General features: G+C 53.9%; 1 protein-coding gene across 2 annotated transcripts; it reads right to left on the minus strand.

The window, feature by feature from the left end:
- Window positions 1–3,359: 3,359 nt before the first annotated feature.
- On the minus strand, window positions 3,360–12,742 carry LOC137304343 (uridine-cytidine kinase 2-A-like). Of its 2 annotated transcripts, none has more exons than XM_067972892.1 (8): window positions 12,605–12,742; window positions 10,542–10,701; window positions 9,956–10,052; window positions 8,997–9,139; window positions 7,910–8,007; window positions 7,473–7,521; window positions 6,786–6,941; window positions 3,360–3,592 (listed from the first exon to the last, which is right to left on the minus strand). In XM_067972892.1, exons 1-7 carry the CDS (start codon window positions 12,698–12,700, stop codon window positions 6,808–6,810), a joined length of 777 nt encoding a protein of 258 aa, XP_067828993.1. In that variant the 5' UTR covers window positions 12,701–12,742; the 3' UTR covers window positions 3,360–3,592; window positions 6,786–6,807. The 2 variants fall into 2 exon arrangements, with proteins under 2 accessions (XP_067828993.1, XP_067828994.1); XM_067972893.1 differs by having other exon boundaries at window positions 6,782–6,941.
- Between the last annotated feature and the right edge of the window lie 2,032 nt (window positions 12,743–14,774).

Genomic DNA, 14,774 nt, shown 5'->3' on the forward strand with positions numbered 1-14,774 from the left:
CAGTCTATATACATAGTATGTTTCTTTCTCCACTGCCAACCATCTGCTTTATCCCCTCTTCCCTGCCCCTTCTACGCCTTGAGTGCCTGGAGTTCAAGGACTTTGGTCAGTAAGGTTGTGACCACCGGTTAACACTACTTCCCCCTTCCCCTCAGCGCTAATCCTGAACACACATCTTTCTCTAGTTTCTCTCCCATCTCCACCATCCCCAATCCTGCTCATCTTGTCCATGAGACCCACCTCCCGCTTCCTTGACTTTGTTCCGTCCTCTGGCCCTGCCTCAGCACATTTGCTGCTGAAACCCTCATCCATGCCTGTCACCTCCAGACTTGACTATTCCAATAAATGCAAAATCTTGCAGATGCTGGAAATCTGAAATATAAACAGAAAATGCTGAAAACATTCAGCAGATACCTGAAACATTAACCCGACCTTCCTCTCTCCACAGATGCTATCTGATCTGCTGTTTCAACTATTCTGATGCTTTCCTGGCCGGTCTCCCATTCTCCACCCTATTATAAACTTTAGCTCATCCAAAACTCTGCAGCCCGTATCCTCTCCTGCACCAGGTCCCGCTCACCCATCACTCCTGTGCTCACTGATCTACAATGGCTTCCCGTCCCCCGACACTTAAAATTCTGATCCTTATGTTCAAATCTCGTTGTGGTTCCCCCAGAACTGCCCATTACTCTGACCGTGGCCTCTTGTGCATCCCTCCTCCCTAAGCCTCACCATTGTGCCTTCAGCCACCTCGGTCTCATGTTCTGGAGTTGTGCGAAGTGCCTTGGGATATTTTTCTACCTTAAAGGTACATAGTTTGTATACATAGCACAGTCTATATACATAGGAGATACATAGTACTGTATATACTTTATTTTTTAAAATTCATTCTTGGATGTGGGCATTACTGGCAAGGGTGGTATTTAATGCCCATCCCTAGTTGCTGTGAGAAGGTGGTGATATAACGAAGTGACTTGCTAGGCCACTTCAGAGTGCAGCTAAGAGTCAACTACATTGGTGTGGGACTGGAGTCACATATAGTCCAGACCAGGTAAGGACAGGTTTAGATTGCTCTAGCAGAGATGGCAGACACAACGGTCTGAATGGCCAACATTGCTGTGAAATGTGGTTCAGTGGCTTCCTCCGGTTCACAACGGAGATTCAGGAGCAAGCTGAGAAATGGGCTTGTGGCAGAGTAAGGAGTTGTGAGAGCTCCAACTAACACCAAACTGTCACTCCGTGTCCCACAAGGGCAGTCAGTTTTAAGTGAGTACAGATGAAGATGATGATGAAGAAGCCTGGTAATTGGCATTGGGACTTGAACATTTACAACATTAAAGTAGCTAGTACACCAGCACAGGTCCTGCCTCAACAGAGTCGATGTTCATCCTATAGCTGATGGGGAAACAGAGACTTGGGACAGCAGCTACTGAGAGGAGTTACCTGGTGGCTGAGTTTGAGAACATGTTCATATAAAAAGACTCGCTTTTATGTATAGTGCCTTTCATGACCTCAAAACGTTCCAAAGTGCTTCACGCTTTTGAAGTGTGATCACTGCTGTAATGTAGGAAATGCAGGAGCCAATTTGTGCACAGCAAGATCCCAAAAACTGCAATGTGATAATGACCAGGTAATCTGTTTTAGTGATGTTGGTTGAGGGATAAATATTGGCCAGGACACCAGGGAGAACTCCCCTGCTCTTCTTCGAATAGTGCCACAGGATCTTTTACATGCACCCAAGAGGACGTAACACCCAGGTAACACCTCCCAGCAGCTGTTGTCCCAAAACGGCACCTCCGACAGTGCAGCACTCCCTCAGTACTGCACTGAAGTGTCAGCCTAGATTACGTGTTCAACTTTCTGGAGAGGGGCTTAAACCTGTGACCTTCTGACGTCAAGGCAAACGTTCCAGCACTGAGCCACGACTGACATTGAGTTTGGTGCCTTCTCTAATTGGGTTGGAAAGGCAAGCAGCTGTTGCTCGAGCTCTGCACCTCCAGGTAATCGAAACACTGTTCAATGGGCTCTGGCACGTGTGTAGCATAACTTCCACCCTTTTGTATTCCAGGCCCATTCAGATAAAGGCTCATTTTTGTGATTTCTGTAGCTTTTAGTCATTTCTGTATTTGGACCCCAAAATATCTCTGCTCATCCAGTTCCTGGCTTCTTGCCATTTAGAAAATACTCTGATCTGTCTTTCTTACCTCCAAAGTGGATGACGTCACACTTCCCCATATTAAACTCCATCTGCCAGTTTTGCCCACTCACTGAATCTATCAATGTCCCTTTGCAACTTCCTGCTCCCGCCCACTGCACCGTGTCACCTAACTTAATGTCATCAACAAACTTGGATATACGGCTCTCTATACCAGCAGATTTGGTAATCTGATACCAGAAATGTTGATAGGATGCCAAGGTTGCGAACAATCTGGTTCAGGCTGAGACAGTGGACAGGGAGGGGGATGAAATCGCTGGCTAGGGAACAGTTTGTGATGGGGGCCAAAGACAATGGCTTTGGTCTTTCCAATATTTTACTGAACAAATTGTGACTGGATGTCAGACATGCCGTCTGACAACAGAGGCAGTGGAGGGGTCGAGAGAGGTGGCAATGACAACATCAAAGAGAAATTTTGACCATAAAGCCACACCCTACAACCTGGCACAATGCAGTGTTCAGAGGATGAATACCAAACACCATCCATGCCCTCAGCTCAGTCCTGGTCGTCCCAGCTTTTCCCAGAGAGGGAGACTTTGTACAGTTTGTGTCTACTGTAGCAGAGATTTTAGACGCTGGATTTTATACAAACAGCATTTTAATCTTCAAGTAAACAGCTGCAACATCTGTTACAGTCATTGAACAATCTCACTGTAAAACAGATGTGAGCTTCAGAGAGTAACCAGATTCACAATCCATCCAAATACAGCACCAGGGATGAGAAACGAGGAGACCTCACCCACCCAGCGGATTGGGGAGATGTCACACATTACAGCTGGACAGGTAGCAGGGCCCCCTGTGATAGGGGTCTGATTAATGTCCTTGGAAACAAAAAAAAACAATTTAGGGAGAAGCCACATTGAGGTGACTGCTCCCACGACTGGACTGGGTCCAGGTCCAGTCCCAGCAAAGGGGTGATGGGCTGCTCCACCCCACCCACTCACACAGTAAATCAGCTGTACACAGGTTCGAAGCAGCGAGCACTCCATGGAGAACAGAAGATAGAGTTGACCCCCTCATTACCTCGGGGCAGTGATACTGACAACACACTGGGCACCCATGGCCCAGCTCCCCTTACACATTCCCGAGCCTCCAGTGACGGTTAGCTCATTATTTACAGACAGAATCCGTCAGCAGGCAGGTGTTGCGAGCTGTACTCTTTTATTGACCATTATAAATACCTATTCAATTATATATACGCAGTAAAAATAAACATCGGGATCGGAATGAACACCAGTTCCAGTTCCTTCTTCCTTCAGAGCAGCAGTGAACGATCAGAATGGGAAAGAACTGCAGCCACTCAAATCCCAGAATGTGATCAGAATTTGCTCTTTCTCCCTCCCCACACGGCGCTCACTGCTCACCAGCACGTATAACCTGCCAACAAACATCACATTTATTCAATAAACTTTATTTCCAGTAATCGGCACTAAGCACAAGATCATTGTCCAGTCAAGCAGCAGAACAGTGACCTGAGAGAGAGAGAAATCTGACAAACTGCCGGAGAATCCCCCCACCTCCGCAGCCCCCATCGGACCCCCCACCCCTCCGCAGCCCCCATCGGACCCCCCACCCCTCCGCAGCCCCCATCGGACCCCCCACCCCTCCGCAGCCCCCATCGGACCCCCCACCCCTCCGCAGCCCCACAGGACCCTCCCAAACCCCCTCTCCCCAGCTCCCACCGGACCGCAGCCCCCAGCGGAGCGGACCCTTGGAAATGCGATGACAGAAGGTTCCCGGTTGTTAACTGGGGGCAACCACCCCCCCTCCAGCCTGTTAACAACCGGGTACCTTCTGTCATCACATTTCCAAGGGTCCGCTCCGCTGGAGGGTGGGGCCCCCTAGGGGTGGGGAGGGACCCAGGGGTGGGGAGGGACCCAGGGGTGGGGAGGGACCCAGGGGTGGGGAGGGACCCAGGGGTGGGGAGGGACCCAGGGGTGGGGAGGGACCCAGGGGTGGGGAGGGACCCAGGGGTGGGGAGGGACCCAGGGGTGGGGAGGGACGTGCTACCTACTCTGCCGAGGGAATGAGCTGAGTGATGAGACGATGCTCTGAATTGATCGAATCACCCTGCACAGGAGATGGAGCCCTGTAATGCAGAGAGTTCGCCTACAGTGTCATCAACACAACAGGAACTTGCCAGACTATCTCAGGCTACAAGGGGGTCACCCCAAGTGCAACAATGACGTCACCTCAGATACGAGAAAATCAGAACCAAAAAATTAAAAAAAACATGGAAGCTGTGAACCCAGGGGCAGCCTGGGACTCCACTCACTCCAAGCTCACACAACACCCAGCCAGACACCAGTGCCCTTTACCAGTTGATATGGAGCTCAAAGGAAGCAGCTACTCACAGGAAAATGGGTTAGGCTAATCCATCTAGTGCAAGGGAGGGGCACAGATCCGAGCAGCGCAACATGAGGAGCAGGAGTCGGCCATTCGGCCCCTCGAGCCTGCTCCGCCATTCAATCACATCATGGCTGATCTTCGACCTCAACTCCACTTTCCCGCCTGATCCACGTATCCCTTGATTCCCCCAGAGTCCAAAAATCTATCGATCTCGGCCTTGAATATATTCAATGATTCAGCTTCCACAGCCCTCTGGGGTAGAGAATTTCAAAGATTTACAACCCTCTGAGTGAAGAAATTCCTCCTCATCTCGGTCTTAAATGGCCGACCCCTTATCCTGAGACTATGCCTCTAGTTCTAGACTCTCCAGCCAGGGGAAACAATCTCTCAGCATCTACCCTGTCAAGCCCCCTCAGAATCTTAAGTTTCAATGATTTCACCTCTCATTCTTCTAAACTCCAGAGAACATAGGCCCATTCTATTCAATCTCTCCTCATAGGACAATCCTCTCATCCCAGGAATCAATCTAGTGAACCTTTGTTGCACCGCCTCTAAGGCAAGTCTATCCTTCCTTAGATAAGGAGACCAAAACTGTACACAGTACTCCAGGTGTGGTCTCACCAAAGCCCTGTACAATTGCAGCAAGACCTCCTTATACTTCTTGTACTCCAACCCCCCTTACAATAAAGGCCAAAACGCCATTTGCCTTACTAATTGCTTGCTGTACCTGCACATTAACTTCCTGTGCTTTGTGTACAAGGACACCCAAATCTCCCTGAACACCAACATTTAATAGTTTCTCACCACAAAGTATTTTTTCTATTTTTCCTACCAAATTGAATAACCTCACATTTCCCCACATTATACTCCATCTGCCACCTTCTTGCCCACTCACTTAACCTGTCCATATCCCTTTACAGACTCTCTGTCCTCCTCACAGCTTACTTTCCCACCTAGCTTTGTATCATCAGCAAAATTGGTACATTACACTCGGTCCCTTCATCTAAGTCATTAATGTAGATTGTAAATAGATGAGGCCCAAGCACCGATCCTTGCGGCACCCCACTAGTTACAGCCTGCCAACCTGAGAATGACCCGTTTATTCCTACTCTCTGTTTTCTGTCCGTTAACCAATCCTCTATCCATGCTGATATGTTACCCCCAACCCCATGAGCCCTAATCTTGTGTAACAACCTTTTATGTGGCAACTTATTGAATGCCTTTTGAAAATCCAAATATACTACATCCACTGGTTCCCCCTTCTCTACCCTTATAGTTAACCCTCAAAAAACTCCATTAGATTTGTCAAACACGATATCCCTTTCATAAAACCATGTTGACTCTGCCGAATCATATTATGATTTTCTAAGTAACATGCAAGTAACATGCAAGTAACATGCAAGTAACATTCGCGCCAGACAAGTGCCAGGCAATGACCATCTCCAACGAGAGAGACTAACCACCTCCCCATGACATTCAACGGCATTACCATCGCCGAATCCCCCACCATCAACATCCTGGGGATCACCATTGACCAGAAACTTAACTGAACCAGCCATATAAATACTGTGCTACAAGAGCAGGTCAGAGGCTGGGTATTCTGTGGCGAGTGACTCACCTCCTGACTCCCCAAAGCCTTTCCACCATCTACAAGGCACAAGTCAGGAGTGTGATGGAATACTCTCCACTTGCCTGGATGAGTGCAGCTCCAACAACACTCAAGAAGCTCGACACCATCCAGGACAAAGCAGCCCACTTGATTGGCACCCCATCCACCACCCTAAACATTCACTCCCTTCACCACCGGCGCACTGTGGCTGCAGTGTGTACCATCCACAGGATGCACTGCAGCAACTCACCAAGGCTTCTTCGACAGCACCTCCCAAACCCGCGACCTCTACCACCTAGAAGGACAAGGGCAGCAGGCACATGGGAACAACACCACCTGCACGTTCCCCTCCAAGTCACACACCATCCTGACTTGGAAATATATCGCCGTTCCTTCATCGTCGCTGGGTCAAAATCCTGGAACTCCCTTCCTAACAGCACTGTGGGAGAACCTTCACCACACGGACTGCAGCGGTTCAAGAAGGCGGCTCACCACCACCTTCTCAAGGGCAATTAGGGATGGGCAATAAATGCCGGCCTCGCCAGCGACGCCCACATCCCATGAACGAATAAAAAAAAAACACGCGCACACAGTCTCCACGCACTCACTCACTCTCTGTGCGCTGCCAGGGTGGTTAATGAGGGCGGGTGCTGGACTCCGAGCTGTGTCGAGTGCGTGGCGTCGTGTGTCCATTCACACAGCCGTTGCGTTTAGTGAGACCACCAGTCAGGATATCCTGAATATGCTGCACAATCAGGTTAATGGCAACTGTAGAAAGAGCAGAAAAATCCTTGAACTTTATATGTTCACCGCGAACCAACGGGAGCAGTCTCGTCCCCTCCCCCCTTACTCTCCCCCCCCCCCGTCCCCTCCCCACGCTCTCGCCCCCCAGTCCCCTCCCCCCTTACTCTCGCCCCCCCTCCCAGTCCCCTCCCCACGCTCTCGCCCCCTCCCCCCTTACTCTCGCCCCCCCCTCCCAGTCCCCTCCCCACGCTCTCGCCCCCTCCCCCCTTACTCTCGCCCCCCCCTCCCAGTCCCCTCCCCACGCTCTCGCCCCCTCCCCCCTTACTCTCGCCCCCCCCTCCCAGCCCCCTCCCCCCTTACTCTCGCCCCCCCCTCCCAGTCCCCTCCCCACGCTCTCGCCCCCCCCCTCGCCCCCTCCCCCCTTACTCTCGCCCCCCCCCCCGTCCCCTCCCCACGCTCTCGCCCCTCCCCGTGCGCTGTGGCATCTACACTGTTTGGCCACATTGGCCCGGCCCCTCGGTAGCTCGGATGCTCTCTGGGGGACTTTATACTCACCCAGGTTTTCCACCCCTCTGGGGATGATGACATCAGCATATTTTTTGGTCTGTGAATGAGAAAACAAGAAGTTACTGCCCCTTCACACAGCCTCCTTGCACTGAACCAGCAGCAGTACCAGGCCCCCTACCTCTTCTCATTTACACTCCTTAACCAGATCTGCCTCACTGCAGTGCCTCTCACTCCTGTCCCAGGGATCAATCAGGTTTTATTTTCAGTGAATTTTTAAATGAACTCAATCAACATCCTCAGAACACAACAAATTCACATCGACAATCTCAGCCCGCGAGTTCAGTCACAATTCCCATAGTGCCTGCTTCCTGCTACTTCACCATCATCACCAATCCAGAGTGCTGCCGGCACCCAGCCTCTTAACCCATGAACCCAGCTCACCAGAACAGTACCCTTTACCCCATTACCTCACAAACATTGCTCACCGGAAGGCAGAACTCCTCAAAAGCTGGTTTTACAAAGGTGGTGTACTGTGTCAGAATCTGCTCCAGGTCCCTCCCCCTCTCGTTGATGTCTCTCAGTACTGGGTGGGGGGGCAGGGGAAGAGAAGAGAAAATTGAAATTGTAAAAATCCCTGAAAAAATGAACTCGCTACTCAAGCAGTACACCAGCGCCCAGAGGAAGGGTGAGCGGGGGGGGGGATTGCTCTCAAAACTACACATGCACTCATCATACCCCAGTGAGCACATGCTGCTCCACTCCAGCTATATGACCCCGAGTCCAGCCCCTCTCACACCCCAGGGAGCAGGTATAGTGGGGCCCCGAGTCCAGCTCCCCCACACCCCAGGGAGCGGGTATAGTGGACCCCGAGTCCAGCCCTCAGACCCCAGGGAGCGGGTATAGTGGGGCCCTGAGTCCAGCCCCTCTCACACCCCAGGGAGCGGGTATAGTGGGCCCCGAGTCCAGCTCCCCCACACCCCAGGGAGCGGGTATAGTGGGGCCCCGAGTCCAGCTCCCCCACACCCCAGGGACGGGTATAGTGGGGCCCCGAGTCCAGCCCCCCCACACCCCAGGGACGGGTATAGTGGGGCCCCGAGTCCAGCCCCCCCACACCCCAGGGACGGGTATAGTGGGGCCCCGAGTCCAGCCCCCCACACCCTAGGGACGGGTATAGTGGGGCCCCGAGTCCAGCCCTCAGACCCCAGGGAGCGGGTATAGTGGGGCCCCGAGTCCAGCCCCCCCACACCCCAGGGACGGGTATAGTGGGCCCCGAGTCCAGCCCCCCCACACCCCAGGGACGGGTATAGTGGGGCCCCGAGTCCAGCCCTCAGACCCCAGGGACGGGTATAGTGGGGCCCCGAGTCCAGCCCTCAGACCCCAGGGACGGGTATAGTGGGCCCCGAGTCCAGCCCCCCCACACCCTAGGGACGGGTATAGTGGCTTAAGAGCTGATCAAAACGGCAGAACTTTGGGCGAGGGATGCAAGAAATGGAAAAGTGAATCGAGTAGGATGGAGACAAAGAAACAAGTAATCCCTCTCACTCGCCGTTTAATAGTGCGAACCCCACCTACCTCTTCGGGAAAGCCTGGTATCAGCATCTGTATCCACGAAAAGTTTCATCTGGAACAAATCCCTGATCTCCTGGGAATAGAAAACCAGGATCCCCTCAAAGAGGAGCACATCTGCAGGATAAACCATGGCCATCTCCTCCTTCCTGTACACAGTAAAATCTTCAGTCAGTCTCAATCCACCCTCCAGGCGACTGATCACCAGGCCTCCTTAGTTTGACAAACATTGGATTCCCCAGAGAACAAATGCAGTGGTGGTGTTTCGAGTTTGAAGACCCCCCCCCCAAAACCAGTCATTCCCCTCTCCCCCCCCACCCCTGTCTAAACCAGCAGTCATTCCCCTCCCCCGGTTGTTGAACCCCTGATCTGCTGTTTGCTTGGGTGGGTTCCACAGGCAGCTTGTGTCCCCTGGCACCTTATTCAAGGAGGCAGTCTTTATTTGCACAGACAGCCAGTATCAGGAGGGTATTCGACTGTGGGGGCATCGCTGCTCCTATCTTCATGCAATATCCGCAGCCACAGGAGCCTGAACTGGCTGCTGTGACCGAGATCAGGGGAAACAACAGCCCGAGCTCCCCAGTCTGTGCCGCTCAGAAACACACGAGGCAACACTGACCAAGCGAGCTATTAGGACAGCACCCGACCCGGCCCAGCACAACCAGGATGACCCCACCTCCCCACGACCCCGGCGCACCGGAGGGGGGGCCACCGACAGGCAGCTGAATGATTGTGTAAATCAGACATCCATCAGTCACTCTGAAAGGGGGGAGAACATATTCCTGGTCACCCTTTGCCAGCAGGACTGTGGGGCAGCAGACACTCAGTCCATCTCCCCTCAGGCTACACCCACACTCCCAGTTTTGACTCCAATTCCTACAACCTTTGCTTTTCTTTTTTGTTAACTGTCTATTTTAATGAGACTCGGAAGCCAGTGCAACAATCCCACCCACTCTGATACACACCGTGAATGTTTAACAAAATCATAGACAGGAATCGGGACCGTTCGGCCATTGACGATATCGTTCAGCGTCCGAAGAATCAGCTCGTTGTCAAAGGCATCTGTACACAGGAGGAAAAGGACATGGGCGATTTGGCAGCCTGTGACTCGTCACAACAAACAGCATTCATCAAATCAGTGAGCGTCCCAACCATCCAGCTCAGTAACAACGTTAACAAAAGACCCCCCCGGGTCATTAGTTCAATGCATGAGAGACACAGACCCATTTACAAACAGGACATTCTCACTACAGCCACACCAAGACACTGCACACATCCTGCTCTCCACCGACGGAGCCTCAGGCAGAATCGGCACAACACTGACCAGACGCAGCACAAAATATCTCACAAACATGGAACAAAGGAAGATATTGGGGCTCCCTTTATTCAAAGAGATTCTGTAAATCCTTCCCGAAGCCACTCTACTTAGTACCCTGACACCCCTCTGCCCCAGCCCCCTTCCCGATATCCCTCTACCCCAGCCCTTCCCTGTGCCCCTCTCCCCCAGTCCCTTCCCCCCCCAACCGATACCCCTCTCACTCGTGCAGGTACCTGGATGATCGAAGTTATACTGTCCTTTACTGGCCTTGGCTTTCTGATCTGCGGTTAGTACCTTGTAGAAACTGTCCTGGCTCAGGATCACCACCTGTTTCTGGTGTTGGTCCACTTTATTCTGTCCCAGCAGCTCAACGATTTTCTGACACACTGAGGACTGTGCCAAAAATAGATGATTAAATTATATCCTGTTCATTATTTAACACTCTCCTGTGTCCGCTAGATAGAAATAAACTATTTCCACTAGTGTGGGGGACTAGGACAAGGGGACACAACCTTAAAATCAGAGCCCGGCCATTCAGGAGAGAAGTTAAGAAACACTTCTTCACGCAAAGGATGGCAGAAGTGCGGGAACTCTCTCCCACAAAAAGCAGTTGATGCTTGCTCAATGAATAATTTTTAAAACTGAGATCGATAGATTTTTGCTGGCCCATGGTATGAAGGGATATGGAGCTAAGGCGGGCGGATGGGGTTAGGCTACAGATCAGCCATGATCGCATTGAATGGTGGCACAGGCTCGAGGGGCCGACTGGCCTACTCCGATATCCATGTAAGTATTTAGAGTGAGACATGTCAGCCCAGACGCACCCTCACCCAGCCACAGTGTGAGAGAAACTCCCTATGGGTTACTGGGCCTGTAACTGCAGCACTGCTCATCCTGTATAATCCAAAAACAGAATTCACCAACAAACAAACACAAACCTTTCAAAGAAAACTACAGCACTCCGCCACAGCTCAGTGTGTTACTGAGCCATGCAGAGCAGGCAGGGCTTAGGTCTAATCCTTGCTCTATGCTGAGTTAACTGATGACAGCCAGATCAGTGCCCCTGGGTTAGGCAGAGGAAACAACTCAGCCAGGATTCCTGCTCCCATTCACTATCCAGTGTTTTCTGCTGGAAACTACACATGGGGACAGGATGGGACTCAGCAGGGACGCATCCCGTGGTTGAACATTCACTGTCTAGGTCAATCCCACCGAACTGTGCCTCAGCAAAAGTCAGCGCTTCAGGAGAGGGGCGATAACATGTAGAAAAAGAGCTTTCGCATTAACAAGAGAAACAGCAGCAATGTGAACATGCGGCCTTTAGAAAGCACTCCAACTATGTTGCCAAGGACCCCAGCCCAGGGATCGTCTTTCATCATGGAACAAAAATACTTCTGCCCCAGATATTTCGCATCTGTATGTTTGCTGAAACTAAGATGTTCACCTTGGAATAGCGAGCAAGGCAGCAAACGATGCCAACATCTCCGATTATCTGCCTGCTTGGCTGGACAACAGGACCAACTATTGCCTTGGTCAAGTTGCAAGGAGCCACTCCCGAGCAACGCACATCCCATAATCAGCTCACCCCGTGAGGGAATCCACTCAACCCTCCTCCTTCCCGCTCACTCCGAGTGATCTCCCACCAACCACTGATTTGTGACATTGTCCAACCCGGGACCTTACCCAGCAAGCCGGAGATTCCTGCAGCAAACAGCCAATCGCTGCATCGCAGCGTTCCAGAGGTGCGATCATGACAGGCACAGCTGGAGAGAAGGCAGGTGAATGTTCACCACTCCGTCCTGGAGAATCAGCCACCTGCTGAAGGCAGGAGTGGGGGCCACTGTTGGGCAGATTGGGGGGAGGGGGTTCGTGACCCCTGACTCTCACACACACAAACTTAAAGTTAGCTCAATAATTTATCTAAAGCCGCCCACTTACTCTGTGCTTATAATCACAGCTCCTTTTAGAAGCTTCTCGTGGTGCTGAGGCTGAAAATGATTCACCTGCAGCCTTCCATCTTTATATTTCCTGTTTAAGGATTTAAAAGGCCCGCCCTCTTTTCTTGCCACGCATTAATCAGCCAGCGGTGATCCGCCCGGTATTGGCCTCATTACCAAAAGGTGCCTGGTACACACGCGCGCCGCCCTAAACGGCACTGCGCCTGCGCGCCGCCCTAAACGGCACTGCGCCTGCGCGCCGCCACCACGCGGATGGCCATCAATGGTTAAATTAGCGGCAGCGGGAGGCCCCGGTCAGAGCCCGAGGTAAAAGCGCCATCCCCGGGACCACCACGTACTTTACCGCTGGCGGTGCCGCCGCTAACGGCGATGAGGAAAGGCCGGTGCGGCATCTTTCTCTCCACGGCCGCGTCTCCCGCCATCATCGCCGACATCACTGGCCGCCCGCCCGGCGCCTGCGCACCTTTTCAATGTCGCATCAACCGAACCTGCTTTCAGCAACACGCGGCCTCTGATTGGCCGGTCGCTCGGACTCCCGCCAGAGCAGCGCTGTTCCGTGTTGTTATTGGTGAAGGAAAGTGTCAGTCAGACCGGGAGCCCGCCCCCTCCAGCAGCAGGGTAGGTTGTCATCGAAAGTCCCTTCAGGCTGTCCAGTGAATGCCCGAATTCAGAACAAAATAATTAACTGATTCATTTATTAACATCCACAGCACTGAGCAGAGTCTCAATATCCACCACAATGATCAGTCTGGGCCCCCCCCACACTGGGACTGGCAATACCCCCCCCCCCCCACACTGGGACTGGCAATGCCCCCCCCCACACTGGGACTGGCAATGCCCCCCCTCACACTGGGACTGGCAATGCCCCCCCCCCCACACTGGGACTGGCAATGCCCCCCCCCACACTGGGACTGGCAATGCCCCCCCCCCACACTGGGACTGGCAATGCCCCCCCCCACACTGGGACTGGCAATGCCCCCCCTCACACTGGGACTGGCAATGCCCCCCCCCACACTGGGACTGGCAATACCCCCCCCCCCACACTGGGACTGGCAATGCCCCCCCCCACACTGGGACTGGCAATACCCCCCCCCACACTGGGACTGGCAATACCCCCCCCCACACTGGGACTGACAATACCCCCCCCCCACACTGGGACTGGCAATACCCACCCCACACTGGGACTGGCAATAACCCCCCCACACTGGGACTGGCAATGCCCCCTCCCCACACTGGGTCTGGCAATGCCCCCCACACTGGGACTGGCAATACCCCCCCCCCACACTGGGACTGGCAATGCCCCCTCCCCACACTGGGACTGGCAATGCCCCCCTCACACTGGGACTGGCAAAGCCCCCTCCCCACACTGGGACTGGCAATGCCCCCCTCACACTGGGACTGGCAATGCCCCCTCCCCACACTGGGACTGGCAATGCCCCCCTCACACTGGGACTGGCAATACCCCCCCCACACTGGGACTGGCAATGCCCCCTCCCCACACTGGGACTGGCAATGCCCCCCTCACACTGGGTCTGGCAATGCCCCCCACACTGGGACTGGCAATACCCCCCCCACACTGGGACTGGCAATACCCCCCCCCCACACTGGGACTGGCAATGCCCCCTCCCCACACTGGGACTGGCAATGCTCCCCCCACACTGGGACTGGCAATGCCCCCCCCCACACTGGGACTGGCAATGCTCCCCCTCACACTGGGACTGGCAATGCCCCCCCACACACTGGGACTGGCAATGCCCCCCCCACACTGGGACTGGCAATGCCCCCCACACTGGGACTGGCAATGCCCCCCCCACACTGGGACTGGCAATGCCCCCCACACTGGGACTGGCAATGCCCCCTCCCCACACTGGGACTGGCAATGCCCCCACACTGGGACTGGCAATGCCCCCCACACTGGGACTGGCAATGCCCCCCACACTGGGACTGGCAATGCCCCCTCCCCACACTGGGACTGGCAATGCCCCCCACACTGGGACTGGCAATGCCCCCTCCCCACACTGGGACTGGCAATGCAACTCCTCACACTGGGACTGGCAATGCTCCCCCCTCACACTGGGACTGGCAATGCTCCCCCCTCACACTGGGACTGGCAATGCCCCCCCCACACTGGGACTGGCAATGCCCCCTCCCCACACTGGGACTGGCAATGCCCCCCCCACACTGGGACTGGCAATGCCCCCCACACTGGGACTGGCAATGCCCCCCACACTGGGACTGGCAATGCCCCCTCCCCACACTGGGACTGGCAATGCCCCTCCTCACACTGGGACTGGCAATGCTCCCCCCTCACACTGGGACTGGCAATGCTCCCCCCCCACACTGGGACTGGCAATGCTTCCCCCTCACACTGGGACTGGCAATGCCCCCCCCTCACACTGGGACTGGTAATGCCCCCCCCTCACACTGGGACTGGCAATGCCCCCTCACACTGGGACTGGCAATGCCCCCCCCACACTGGGACTGGCAATGCTCCCCCTCACACTGGGA

Source organism: Heptranchias perlo, chromosome 37 (assembly GCF_035084215.1).
Source record: "Heptranchias perlo isolate sHepPer1 chromosome 37, sHepPer1.hap1, whole genome shotgun sequence".
Lineage (NCBI taxonomy): Eukaryota > Metazoa > Chordata > Chondrichthyes > Hexanchiformes > Hexanchidae > Heptranchias > Heptranchias perlo.

Bases quoted from the DNA above. Each gene is read 5' to 3' on its own strand.
- LOC137304343 (XM_067972892.1), bottom strand. From the start codon at position 12,700: ATGTCGGCGATGATGGCGGGAGACGCGGCCGTGGAGAGAAAGATGCCG. The intron at 9,140-9,955 runs GTGTGTATCAGA...TACTGTGTACAG, and splicing joins GATTTTGTTAAACATTCACG to GAAGGAGGAGATGGCCATGG. The intron at 7,522-7,909 runs GTGAGCAATGTT...TCTCATTCACAG, and splicing joins TTGAGGAGTTCTGCCTTCCG to ACCAAAAAATATGCTGATGT.